Consider the following 14,642-nt stretch of genomic DNA (forward strand, 5'->3'; position numbering starts at 1 on the left):
CTGATCATTTTACTTGCCCTTTTCTGAACCTTTTCTAATGCCAGTATATCTTTTTTAAGATGAGGGGACCACATCTGTACGCAGTATTCAAGATGTGGGTGTACCATAGATTTATATAAGGGCAAGAAGATATTCTCCGTCTTATTCTCTATCCCTTTTTTAATGATTTCTAACATCCCGTGTGGATGTCTTCAGAGAACTATCCACGATGACTCCAAGATCTTTCTCCTGATTAGTTGTAGCTAAATTAGCGCCCATCGTATTGTATGTATAGTTGGGGTTATTTTTTTCAATGTGCATTACTTTACATTTATCCACATTAAATTTCATTTGCCATTTTGTTGCCCAATCACTTAGTTTTGTGAGATCTTTTTGAAGTTCTTCACAGTCTGCTTTGGTCTTAACTATCTTGAGCAGTTTAGTATCATCTGCAAACTTTGCCACCTCTCTGTTTACCCCTTTCTCCAGATCATTTATGAATAAGTTGAATAGGATTGGTCCTAGGACCGACCCTTGGGGAACACCACTAGTTACCGCTCTCCATTCTGAAAATTTACTGTTTAGTCCTACCCTTTGTTCCCTGTCTTTTAACCAGTTCTCAATCCATGAAAGGATCTTCCCTCTTATCCCATGACAACTTAATTTACGTAAGAGCCTTTGATGAGGGACCTTGTCAAAGGCTTTCTGGAAATCTAAGTACACTATGTCCACTGGATCCCCCTTGTCCACATGTTTGTTGACCCCCTCAAAGAACTCTAATAGATTAGTAAGACATGATCTCCCTTTACAGAAACCATGTTGACTTTTTCATAACAATTTATGATGATCTATGTTTCTGACAATTTTATTCTTTACTATTGTTTCAACTAATTTGCCCGGTACTGACGTTAGACTTACCGGTCTGTAATTGCCAGGATCACCTCTAGAGCCCTTCTTAAATATTGGCGTTACATTAGCTATCTTCCAGTCATTGGGTACAGTAGCTGATTTAAAGGACAGGTTACAAACCATAGTTAATAGTTCCGCAATTTCACATTTGAGTTCTTTCAGAACTCCTGGATGAATGCCATCTGGTCCCGGTGACTTGTTACTGTTAAGTTTCTCAATTAATTCCAAAACCGCCTCTAGTGACACTTCAGTCTGTGACAATTCCTCATATTTGTCACCTACAAAAGACGGCTCAGGTTTGGGAATCTCCCTAACATCCTCAGCCGTGAAGACTGAAGCAAAGAATTCATTTAGTTTCTCTGCGATGACTTTATCGTCTTTAAGTGCTCCTTTTGTATCTCGATTGTCCAGGGGCCCCACTGGTTGTTTAGCAGGCTTCCTGCTTCTGATGTACTGATGTTCTGATGCTTCTCATGTACTTATATATTTCCTTAACTAAACTTAAGATAACTCTAATACTTTAATTCCTCTTTGAGTGATTGCTCATGTGTATTCCACAATAGGTGTGCGTGCTCGCCACATGCACCGGTGCCGGAAGTTTTTCCCCAAGCAGTGCCCGTAGGGGGGGAGTGCCCCCTGCAACCCCTGGAGTGGCGCCTGCCTGGTGTGGTAAAAGGGGAGCTGCGCGCTCCCCCCCACCCTCAGTTCCTTCTTGCTGCCAGGGAAGGTGCGTCGGAACTACTCTGCTCCAGCTTTGCTGTAGCTCGATCCCCAGTACTGTTTGTTTGTTCAGTGTTAGTATCTGTAGTTAGTTAGCTGTTTAGTTAGTTTAGTCAGTCAGTGAGCCTGGGCCGGGGCATGCCCCGTGGTTTAAGTCGTGTGGCTCTTGTAGGCGTTCTATGCTGAGAAGTGACCCACACGCAGACTGTTTGCGCTGTTTGGGAGAAACCCATATCAGCGAAAGGTGCAAGATTTGCAAGTCGTTTGAGCTTCGGACCAAAAGAGAAAGGGACATTAGGCTACTGATGGAGTTGGTGCTGGCCCCATCTCCAGCACGCCGCTCCAGAATGGTCCCCGGCACCACGGCGTTGGTACGTGGCGACCCTTCGGTTCCATCGACCAGTCGGCACTGCTCCCCGTTCACAGGGCAAGCCAAGAGGGCCAGGAAGACTCCCTCTTTGCAGCAGCACGGAGGGAAATCCAGGACAGAGGCTAGACCCATGTTGGGCAGTTGTCACTCACCACTGGGCCCCAGGACTCTGACTCACATCGAGCGGAGTAGCTCAGCCCCTTCGGAACAGGCTTCTCTGGATGTCCAGATGCCTTCCATGCCTGAAGCCCTCCAGGCGGCCCGGGACGTTATGTCCATACCGGTGCCAGGAGCGCCGCTGATGTTGGCCCCACTCTCCAGAGGGAAGCCGCTGCTGGGATCTCCACAGTCACCTCTGGCTCGGTCTTGGTTGAGGGAATGTTCCCAATGCAGTTCACTGCCCAGCGACCGCTCGGGGCAGAGTCCAGGTGGATCGCCCTCGACGCCGACCAGACTGTCTGGCTGGGTTCCATATGGCCGGGACTCTTGGCACCGCTCGTCCTCAAGGAGTGATTATTGACGGGACCGCGGCAGGCACTGCCAATGGTCCTTGTCTCAGAATGGGTACCACAGCCAGTCACGGCATGATCGTCGACGCCGTTCCCGCTCGGACTCCCACTCCAAGTCTCCGCCAAGACATCGCAGTCCCGGGCGTCGATTGCTGGCGTCTCGCCATTGCGGGTCCGCCCATCGAAGCTGTTCGCGGAGCAGCTGCTACCGTCGGTACCAATCCTTCATGTTTAGATTGTGGTCCCATGGCCGATGTCGATCCCGGCACCGCCGCTCCTCCCGGTCCAAAGGCAGCAGCAGATCATACGCCAGCTCGGCCTCCATTCGTAGCTGCCCTTCGATGGTCCAGGCCAGCCAAGCCGAACAGCTGGCCCCACTGGTGCAGCAGCAGGTGCAGTGGCACTGAGCATCGTGGCTGCCCCAATGGTACCAGTGGGCACCGTGGCCTCTGGTGCAGCCCCCGGTGGGGCCTCGCTCGGTGGTCAGAGCTTCGAAAGCACCATCGGCCTCCCTCTCCAGACCCCCAAAGATGAAGTCGGTGGGACGTATGTCCTCAGCACTGTTCCTGAAGTCCAAACAGGTGATGGACCCTCCGATGCTGGCTGATACCCAGAGCACCGCACTGGCCTCCTCTCCCCGTCCAGAGGAGGCGATTGTGGCCCAGCCCCCCTGCGCCTGCAGGAGGACTTCAGGGCCCATCAAGAACTCTTAAAGAGAGCGACAGCAAGCCTCCACCTCCAGGCAGAGGAGCTGGAGGAGCCCTCAGACTCCCTGTTTAACGTGCTGTCCTCGTCGGCACTGGGTAGGGTGGCCTTGCCTCTCCATGAAGGGGTGGCTAACATTTCAAATGCCCCGTGGCAGACACCAGCCTTGTTGGCCCCATCTCTAAGAAAGCAGAACACAAATACTTTGAACCCACCAAGGGGCATGCGTACTTGTATACCCACCTGGCGCCCAACTCCCTGGTGGTCGAGTTGGTCAACCACAGGGAATGGCAGGGTCAACCAGCCCCAAACCCAAAGAACTAAGAACTCTCGGAGTCTGGACTCTTTTGCAAGGAAAATTTATTAGTCTTCGAGCTTCCAGTTGTGAGTGGCAAATCATCAGGCTCTCCTGGGCCGGTACGAATTCAATCTGTGAGGACTCCCTCCAGGAGTGCGATAGAAAGGAGTTCAAGGTGCTAGTGGAGGAGGGGGCAGCGGCCACTAGGGCGTCCCTGCAGGCAGCCTCAGATGCTGCAGATACGGCCGCACGATCCATGGCCTCCGTGGTGTCCACGAGACGGGCGTCATGGCTCCTGCTCTCTGGGCTTTCCAGCAAGGCGCAGTCCTCCATGCAGGATCTCCCGTTTGATGGGAAAGCCCTGTTTGCGGAGGAGACAGATACAAGGCGTCACGTCATGAAAGACTCCCGCACGACCCTCCAGATTCTGGGCCTATATGTACCGGCTCTGGCAAGACCTAAGTTCAAGCTGCAGCAGACTCCCGTCCAGGTCGCCCTCCCGAAGTATGAGGCCGCCCACAAGAAACAGCGAGACTATAAGAGATGCCCTCAGAGGCAGTCTCGACAGCCCCCCAACCTGGCTCTTGTAAGGGCAAGCAGGCGGGGAAAAGGTGCTTTTGATGGGATGCTTGGGGGCACGCCACCAGTCCTCATCAGGGATCCACCCTCAATAAAGCTCCCCTTCTCCAACTTTCTGAACGGCTTGGTCTGCTCGAGGTAGAAAGCCAGAACCAGTTGCACATCGAGTGCTTATCACATGGGTCAGGACATTTTTCTACCGGTCCCCTTCTCCAACTGGCCAACCTCAGACTGATGGGTCCTCACACCATCTCCCGAGGTTACACCCTCCAGTTTACTTCCTCCCCGCCCAGCCACCTCCCGCTCCCGTCCCTATTGGGGGACCCCTCGCATGAGGCTTTGCTTGAGCAGGAGGTGGGGCGGCTCTTAGGACGAGGAGCGGTAGTGGCGGTGCCCAAGGAGTTCATGGGCAAGGGGTATTGCTCCTGATACTTCCTTATCCCGAAGGCCAAAGGGGGGCTCAGACCCATCCTGGATCTGCGAGGTCTGAACCAGTACATGGTGAAACTCAAGTTCCGCATGGTTTCCCTGGCCTCCATCATCCCCTCCCTGGATCCCGGGGACAGGTATGCTGCCCTCGATCTGCAGGACTTGTACTTCCACATCCACATATTCGAGGGGTACAGGCGCTTCCTCCATTTCGTGGTGGGACAGAATCACTACCAGTTCATGGTCCTTCCATTTGGTCTGTCCATTCCTCCCAGGGTGTTTACGAAATGCATGACAGTGGTAGCGGCCTACCTCAGACGGTGGGGGGGTCCAGATTTTTCCCTATCTGGACGATTGACTGGTCCAGGGCACCTCCCAGTCCCAGGTGAGGGATCACGTGGCGCTCCTCCTGTCCACATGCACTGCCTTGGGCCTGTTGGTAAACAGCACCAAGTCCACGTTGGTCCTGGTCCAACGCATAGAGTTTGTTGAGGTGCTCCTGGACGCAGTGTTGGCCACAGCCTCTTTCCTGCCAGACAGATTCGAGACCCTGAAAGGTCTCATTGACTTGGTCTCAAAGTTCCCAGTGACAACAGCCGGGGTTTGCCTGCAGCTCTTGGGTCACATGTCGGCATGCATGTACGTGGTCCATCTTGCCAGACTCAGGATGTGGCCCCTCCAACTCTGGTTGGCCTCGAAGTTCTCCTAGGCCATGGACAGGATGGACAAGGTCTTCACTGTGCTGGACTCTGTGATCACCTCCCTACAGTGGTGGTTCACCCCAAACAACATGCTCCAAGGGGTCCCGTTCAGGGACAGAGCCCCGTTGTTGGAGCTGGGTTGTGGGACGCGTCGGACCTGGGTTTGGGGCCCATGTGGGGAACTTTCAGACCCAAGGCCTGTGGTCGGCCCAAGATCTGACCCTACATATAAATGTCAAGGAAATCAGGGCGGTGCGGCTGGTGTGTATGGCCTTCCGCTTGCACCTGGAGGGCAAGGTAGTCAGGGTCCTCACGGACAACACAGTCTCCATGTTCTATATCAACAGGCAAGCCAGGGCCTGATCCTCTGCCCTCTGCCACGAAGCCCTGAGGCTGTGGGACTCTGTGTAGCCTACGACATCCACCTGAAGGCCTTCCACCTACTGGGCGCTCGGAATGAGAGAGCGGATTGCGTGAGCAGGGACTTTTCCTTGGAACATGAGTGGTCCCTCCACCCGGAAGTGGCCCACCGGCTCTTACGAAGGTGGGGAACTCCCCAGGTGGACCTACTCGCGACTCGACAGAACTGGCGATTTCCCCGGTTCTGCTCCGGGGGGGCCTGGGGAGGGGCACTATCTCCGATGCCTTTATCCTGTCCTGGTCAGGCCGGCTACTCTACGCCTTTCCCCCGCTCCCTCTAATCAGCAGGGTCCTGGAGAAGATAAAGACGGACAAGGCCTGGGTCATCCTGATTGCTCCGACGTGGCCCAGGCAACATTGGTACGGGACCCTCACAGGCCTGGCGGTAGCTCCACCGTGGCCGTTGCTGCTCCTCCCGGACCTGCTCTCTCAGGACCAGGGTCGCCTCCTCCATCCCAGCCTAGCGGCTCTTCACCTCATGGCGTGGCTGACCAGTGGTTAGGCAGAGAGGAGAGGACGTGCTCAGAACAGGTTCAGCGTGTCATCCTTGAAAGTAGATGGCCCTCCACTCGCCGCGCTTATTTGGCCAAGTGGTCTCTTTTTTTCTAGATGGGTGGCGGACCATGGTGTCTCTCCCATGACCGCCCCGATCCAGCTTATTCTTGACTACCTCCTCCACCTGAGAGCTCAGGGCCTGGCGCCTTCGTCAGTCAAGGTGCACCTGGCAGCCATATTGGCCTTCCATCCACCGGTGCAGGGGCACACGGTGTTTTCCCATTTTATGACTGGCCAGTTCCTCAAGGGGTTGGACCGTCTTTTTCCGTATTCTAGACCCCCAGTTCTGCAGTAGGTCCTAAACTTGGTGTTGACTCATCTCACGGGGCCCCCGTTTGAACCATTGGCCACGTGCTCCTGGTCTCATCTCTCATGGAAAGTGGCCTTCCTGGTTGCAATCACGTTGGCCAGGCGAGTCTCGGAGCTCAGGGCCCTGACCTCCGAGCTGCTGTACACGATCTTTCATAAAGATAAGGTCCAGCTCCGCCCACACCCCGCATTCCTCCTGAAGGTGGTCTCTGCTTATCACATGGGTCAGATCATTTTTCTACCGGTCCTCTGCCCCAAGCCCGACGCGTCCAGTGAGGAGCGCCGTCTCCACACACTCGATGTGCAACTGGTTCTGTCTTTCTACCTCGAGCAGACCAAGCCGTTCAGAAAGTCCTTGCAACTATTCGTCACCTCAGCTGAGTGCGCGAGGGTCCAGCCGATTTCCATTCAGTGGCTTTCCAATTGGATCAATTTGTGCATCTGTTCCTGTTATGAGCTGGCGGGTGTCCCCCCATTGCCCATTGTGAGGGTACACTCGACTCGGGCACAGGCCTCGTCAGCTGCCTTTGTGGCCCACGTCCCCATTCAGGACATCTGTAGGGCCGCCACGTGGTCTTCGGTTCATACGTTCATCTTGCACTATGCAGTTGTCTCCCAGGCCAGGGATGATGCCGGGTTCGGCAGGGCGGTACTCTGTCCTGGGAACTTGTGAACTCCTACCCACCTCCAACAGATATAGCTTGGAATCACCTATTGTGGAATACACATGAGCAGTCACTCGAAGAAAAGACAGTTACCTTTTCTGTAACTGGTGTTCTTCGAGATGTGTTGCTCATGTCTATTCCACATCCCGCCCTCCTTCCCCTCTGTCGGAGTTGTCTGGCAAGAAGGAACTGAGGGTCCGGGGGAGTGTGCAGCTCCCCTTATACCGCGCCAGGCAGGCACCACTCCAGGGGTCGCAGGGGGCGCTCTCCCCCTACGGGTACTGCTAGGGGGAAAAACTTCTGGCACCGGTGCACATGCTGAGCGCGCACACCTATTGTGGAATAGACATGAGCCACACATCTCGAAGAACACCAGTTATGGAAAAGGTAACTGTCTTTTTCATGCTTATCCTACAGTAGATAAAAGCTGTTTGACATTAAACTAGTGGGTGGTATTAGCTCTAAGTCATTTTTTTTCCTCTTCAAGGTATCTCTGGAAGGAAAGAATGCAACCATTATCTATGACCCCAGACTCCAGACTCCAGAATCCCTTCAGGAAGTTATAGTTGACATGGGATTTGATGCTACCCTGGCTGATTCAGACCCACAACCTGTTTTACTTGACACTACTTTTCTAACCATTCCTACTCAGTCACATGTAACATGTGAACAGATCTGTAACGCCCTACTAAAGAACAAAGGTATCTTAGGTGTTAAAATTTCCTCTGACCAAAAAACTGCAGTTGTGACATTCATTTCTTCTATTATAAATGGCAACCAGATTATTCAAATGGTGCCAGGCATAGATTTAAATACTGCAGCACCAGAGAAGACATCAGGGACTGGTGAAGATTCCATTTGGTCTCAAGCATGTGATGTTGTGCTAAGGATGAAGGTAGAGGGGATGACCTGCCATTCTTGCTCCAGCACCATAGAAGGAAAGCTTGGCAAACTGCAAGGGGTACAGCGGATTAAAGGTAATGCTTTATTTTAATTTTACATGTAGATTGTTAATTGATTACTCTGTCCTTTTTTCATATCTGTTGATGCGATCTGTCATGAAGTTAGGTCGTTCAGTAGGATGATTCACCTGTGTATCAGTGGAATCACAGTTTCACGTTTTAGAGCACAAGTGAAAATGAGTTTGATCCGATTCTAGTTTCTAACAGGAGCATTCTAGTCTCTTTCCCTTCCCCAGTGAATGAGCACTTGCCTCCTTTACAAAACCGGTTTACAGTTTGGTAAAGTGCATCATCTTTGCTTAGGAGACTGCCAGGCCTAGAGACAACAGGATGCAATTAGTATTGGAGTTTGTTGACAGAGTGTCATAAAGAAAATAACCCAGTCTCTGACCAAGCTATTGGTCTCACATGATTACTTTACGTTTCGATTGAGACCGGAGTAATAGAGCTCCTCTTTCTTTCATAGCTCTAATTATATTTAACTTTAAATAACTAATAATGTTGTATGTAAGGTAGTATCATAAATGGAGATGGCAGAAACACATATTTAATTGTCTATAACATAAAGAAAATGACTTGGGGGTCTATGATGGAAGAGTTTGTTTAGCATTAATGTAAGAAATGACTAACACACTGTTAGGCAAGGCATGAACTTTCTAGGAAAGGTCAAAAAATGAGGCAACAGGAGATTAAGACCTGTTGCAGTATTAGGCACCAAAGGTAGGAAAACTAGATCACTTTGGGTACAGTTTTCAAAAGTATCTAAGTCCCCTTTTCAGTGATTTAAGCACTTAAGAGCCTAAGTCCATCCCATTGACTTTCGGTGAGACTTAGTGATTAAATCACTTTTTGAAAATTTTACTCCATTGACAAGATGCGCTGTTCATAGGACTCTCTATGGTCAGTGATATTTAAATAGAATATTATGAGGAGGGGATGGGGAGCAAAGACACTAATACATTTTTCTGTTTAATTTTTAGTTTCCCTGGACAATCAGGAAGCTGTTATTGTGTATCAGCCTCATCTAATTACAGCAGAGGAAATCAAAAACCAAATTGAAGCTGCAGGTTTCACAGCATTTATCAAAAAACAGCCCAAACCCCTCAAGCTGGGTGTTATTGATGTGGAGCGTTTAAAGAACACCCAAACCAAATGTTCAGAGGGAACACTTCAAAAAAGTCCAAAGCATATTAATGACTTAAAGGCCATTGTTTTCAGAGTCGATGGCATGCACTGCAATTCGTGTGTCTTAAATATTCAGAGCAGCATATCAGCACTCCCATCGGTAGCGAGCATAGTAGTTTCTTTAGAGAAGAAAACAGCTACTGTAAAGTACAACCCAGACTTCATCAGCATAGATGCGCTGAGAAGAGCCATAGAGGCAGTATCACCGGAGACGTTTCAAGTCAGTCTTCCTGATGAATATGACAACGTTGAGCTTTTCAATGCACAGATATCTCCAGTGAAATCTTCTCAGACAGCTTTAAACAGCACCAACCAATCTGTTACTCAAGTTACTGTGGTAAATATTGAGGGAATGACTTGTAATTCTTGTGTGCAATCTATTGAGGGAGTCATTTCCCGAAAGCCAGGTGTAAAATCAATATCTGTGTCTCTTGTGAATCATAATGGGACTATAAAATATGACCCTCTCCTAACTTGTCCAGAAGACTTAAGATCTGCAATAGAGGACATGGGATTTGATGCTTCCTTATCAGGTAATGCCAAGCTACATTTTTTGTACCGAGTTTGTATAACTAATTCACTTCCCTTCAGCATATCATACTGCCTAGAGTTAAATGTACAGACGTATGGGGTACAGACTCAACTTGCTGAATGAGGTACTATCTGTATAATTACTTTTCATGCTAATGGGGTTGTACATGTGGAGACCCACCCCTATAGTGTGGAGACTCATTTCCTTAGTCCTCTGGATTAATTGCAGATTATTACAATAGAGGGTAAGGTGTAAATACAGCGGTGCTTGGTGTCACAACTAGGGCAGGTCTACAGTGCAATGGCGCCGCTTCAGTGAAGACGCTACCTACACTGATGGGAGGGCTTCTCCCGTCCATGTAGGTACTCCCACTCTGCGACAGGTGGTAGCTGTGTCTATGGGAGAAGCCCTCCTGTCAACCTAGCACTGTCTATACCAGGGGTCAGGTCACTTTAACTGCTTTGCTCAAGAGGGTACATTTTTCACACCCTTGAATGATGTCGTTATGCTGACCTAATTTCCTAATATAGGCCTGGCCTGAGTACTGTTCAGACATATAACAAGGAGTCATTCCTTGCCCCAGAAAGCTAACCATCTATGTAACAGACAGGATACAACAGAAGGACAAAACAGATGATGTGGGAGGGTGAGTAAAAAAGGTAACAAAATGAACACAGCTGAGCAGAAAAACAGAAGTCACAGTTTGTCAGTTGCCTAACTAGTATCTAAGGGAGTGGTTTCTAGGCATCAGAGCAGAGGTAGGCTTAGTTATTTGACTTAGCACCCACAGAGCAAATACATGCATCTTTCTGATAAAGTGAGTGCAATTCAGCTTCTCAATCAGAAATACTACAGTAATGTGCAGTCATGCTATGTTGTGTATGGGTCATAACTTGTTTCAGAGGTTGTTAATAAATTCATGATTTATGATTTTTTTCCCACTCCCCAGCAAAGACAGAACCATTGGTATTAATAACTCAGCCTTCACTGGAACTGCTGTTAGACTCTCAGGATAATATGCTTTACGAAACAGCGCTACACTCCAAAGTGTCACCAGTCCATGATGATAAACAGGAGGCAAGGACTCCATCGAAGTGTTACATCCAGGTCACTGGCATGACCTGTGCTTCCTGCGTAGCAAATATTGAGAGAAATTTGAGGAGAGAAGATGGTGAGATATACTTCAGTAAAACCTGTTAAATCTCTAAACGTGTTTTAGAGATACCTTTACAGCTGTCGTAGTGGAATTTTAACGTGGGGTTAGAGGGAGAAACAACCACCCGTTGAATTTTGGTTGTTTTACAGTGTACATCCTACACACTGTTGCATTACTGGGTATAAAGTATGTGGTCCTGCACACTAACTATAAAGCTCCATTGCCACACTTGATACATACTACTCTAAATTGCCTTGGCAGGAGTGGAATTATAGCACTCAAAGGATTAAACACATTGTAAAATCAACTTTCTGATTTCTAGGGAGATTAAAACAGTTTTATCGGCTGCAGCCCCAAAGCACAAGGGAGAGCGTAGAGGGTGACATAAAGTTGAAGCTTCTCATTTCATCAGTACATCACTCCCCTGTGCATTGGGGCTGCAGCTTATAAAACTCTGATCTCATACTTACTCCTAGGTACATACCCTCTGTTTGCCTGTCCCACCCATAGCATGGTATTAATTAGCATTCAACATGTGCAACACATTGACAATGTACAATACAGAGAGTCTCCTGCACTTTGAGAATAAACCAGTTACTGATGTACACAGTGGATCTTTAATCCTTAAAAACTCTGGTCAGTACAAAATGAATTGTTTCAACTTTTTAGAGGGCAAGTAATTCTTTTTAAAATGGCACTCATTTCTCCATTCAGTTTTTGTTTTTGTATTCTCTCTATTATTGCCCTTTTAGAAGCTAGACAATTGCATTTTGTTTGTTCAGCACGCTTAAAATACTTTCCAGATTTTCAACTCAGTGTTAGCTAACTCTCCCCATTACACAGACAAGCCCATACTGAGGCCAAGTTAACCATGCTTTTCCTGCTTTACTTCCTTGTGGTAACTACTTTCTCCCCTTCACTCCTCCCCGCCTTAGGTCATCAGTGGGGATGGAACCCAAGGTCCCCGGAACTAAAAGCAATGAGCCTTTACTGTTTGATCTAAAGGACCAGATAGACCTGGTAACTTGGAGGCATTGGCAGACTCATAAAAACTGTTTGTGGTCTAGCAAGTAGGGAGGGATAAAGAGCCAAGCTCTTACACCGTTACATGGTCCTAAATGTAATTCATAGTTATGACCATAATTCTGTGCTCCCTTTGCTAACAGGATGAGGAGCTCTGCAGAAGCAAAATACTGCAGGGTCAAATAACAATGGCAAATGAAGGCTATACTTAATCAGTTTAAAATAATGTGAAAGTTGGACAAATCTTGGATTATTTGATGCTTTAATCCTTTGGTGCTGGGAGAAACTGGAAAGTAGAGAAAATTCTTTTGTTCTGTGTTTGTCAGGACTGCGTGTTAGTTCCTTTCTCTTTTCTCACATATATTCAATCAGTTTATTTCTTACAGAAAAGGCCTTTGGAAATACAAATAGTGGGGAGCCCTAAAACCCTTACAAAGTGTGTTTCTTAAATTTCTTAAAAGGAATTTTTGAAAAAAAAAATTGAGGATGTTTTCGAGCTCCCTTAATGTATCATAAACTGGAATTTTTGAAATTAACCAACTTAAACAAGTAGTAAATCTGGCATTTCCCTCAGTTTTCCTCGTCTTCCTTTACCTCTAGACTTAGATTCGTCCAGTACACGTGTTCTCTCAGAGCCTACCTTTTATTGCTTGTTCTGAAAGTGCCCCCACACTATGCTAGGTGCAGGCTACCTGTTTCACAGTTTTAGTGAATGTGGGTAATTGCTAGCCTCCTGTAATATGGTGATTGAGGTGCAGTATGTTTACTAAACTAAATGTGTTTGCACATTGTTCTAATACAATGTTTAATTAACACTGTACTTTCTGGTTGTATATTTCTAGGAATATGTTCTGTGCTTGTTGCTCTAATGGCAGGGAAGGCAGAAGTGAGATATGACCCTGCTATCATACAGCCATCACTCATAGCAGATCTAATCCGTGAATTGGGATTTGGAGCTACTGTTATGGAAAACTATGATGGAGATGGAATTCTAGAACTTGTTGTAAGCAGATCATTTTAATAAATAAAACCATATCAATAATTTATATTTATATTTATTGTTCAATGTGCATGTGTAATGTTTTTACTTCCTAGAAAGCTTTCCATACAGATAGGATTGTCTGATTCAAAGAAAAATAGATATTTGTAAAATAGATAGCTGCATTTGGCTGTTACCGTTGGATAAAATCTATAGTTAAAATGACAGTGTAAACTTCTGTATTGATTGATTGATTAAAAGATAAATTCAAGATTCTGATAAAGCACCTTTAAATAGTACAGAGTTAAAAAATATTTTAAAAATTTTAAGAGTTCTTATGTTCCTCTGTTGATGTTTATAGGAGACTTATGGGCAGATCTGAGAATAGCAACACCAAACATGGTTTTACATAAGTCTCTCTGTCTTAATGGCACCCATTACCAATAGTACTTGAATGCCTCACAATTCTTAATGTATTTATTCTAACAACACTCCTGTGATATACAGAAGTAAAGTTATCCCCATTTAAAAAGCTTGCCCAAGGTCACACAGGAAGCACCAGGGAACTGGTCCCAGGTCTCTTTAATCCCAGGCTAGCGCTTTAGCCAGTAGACCATCCTTCCTCTCCAGTTGCCTCTTCCCCACCTTCCTCTCCATGCATACTCCTGATTGCTGCATGTGTCCTCTTCGGTGTCAGTTCCAGCTTTGCTGTTACTAATAAACATGCTCTTCCAGAGCTTAGGGATAGTGCATGCGAGTATCCCTAGAGCAAGACTTGAGAATGATGTCATCATGCTAAGTGTGAGACAGAAAATGTGACTGACCATCAACGAAACAGCTGAAGTTAACTTTTCACCCAGTGCAGTCCAATGCACAAACACCTTGGTCTACACTAGGAACTGGGTAAAAAGGGGGGAAAAGCTGTTTTTCCCCTCTAATCTTTTAATCTTTGTTAGAGTAATCTTAAAGATTGCTTTTACCAAAAATAAGTAGACAGTTTTTAGCTGAAAATGTGACTTTCAAATAGAATATCTGCTTCTATAAGGTTAAATGTCAGTGGAAAGCTATGCACAGGTGGGTTAGAAACAAATGCAATAATACATGTCAAATAGCAACAAACCTCCCAAATATATGACAAATGTACCTTTTCCCAGTGTATTCAATCCATGCCTTTTATTGAAAGCTTGAAATATTAGCAAGGATGCAAAAAGCTGAAATGCTGACCTTTGTACCACCCCTTCAGTCTTTTTAAAAATTGTATATTGACTATAAATGGAAAAAGGTAGCATTCAGAGTTTTTCAACCTTCTGTGAAGATGTGCAATTTATATGCCTCCACTAGAGGCTTTGTTATTGCAATTGATTTGGTAGGAAGTGGCTCATATACTGTGGTGATGGGCAGCAAAATAAAACCTAAAGATAGATAAATATTACAAACTATATGTGGATTTGCTAACCTACACATTATTCAAATATCAAGCCACAGTGCCACCTGCTGGTCAGATAGCTGTATATTCCAAAAGGTTTTTTTGTTTTTCTTATACCATCTAGGGATGCTATAACTCAGATAACAAAAGCACAGTTTATGGTTTCCTAATTCTTCTCAGATTCTCTGTTTGTAATAGATGAAAAAGTATTCACTATTATTTTAAAAAATC

At 46.9% G+C, this 14,642-nt stretch overlaps 1 protein-coding gene across 1 annotated transcript in view; it reads left to right on the plus strand.

The window, feature by feature from the left end:
* Nucleotides 1-14,642, plus strand: part of ATP7A (ATPase copper transporting alpha) — a 60,600-nt gene that overhangs the window by 27,698 nt on the left and 18,260 nt on the right. The window contains exons 3-6 of the mRNA XM_074962451.1: nucleotides 7,636-8,125; nucleotides 9,091-9,828; nucleotides 10,777-10,998; nucleotides 12,849-13,009. Coding sequence (XP_074818552.1) covers nucleotides 7,636-8,125; nucleotides 9,091-9,828; nucleotides 10,777-10,998; nucleotides 12,849-13,009 — 1,611 coding nt within the window. The remainder of the gene's footprint in view (nucleotides 1-7,635; nucleotides 8,126-9,090; nucleotides 9,829-10,776; nucleotides 10,999-12,848; nucleotides 13,010-14,642) is intronic.

Source organism: Natator depressus, chromosome 9 (genome assembly GCF_965152275.1).
Source record: "Natator depressus isolate rNatDep1 chromosome 9, rNatDep2.hap1, whole genome shotgun sequence".
Classification (NCBI taxonomy): Eukaryota; Metazoa; Chordata; order Testudines; family Cheloniidae; genus Natator; species Natator depressus.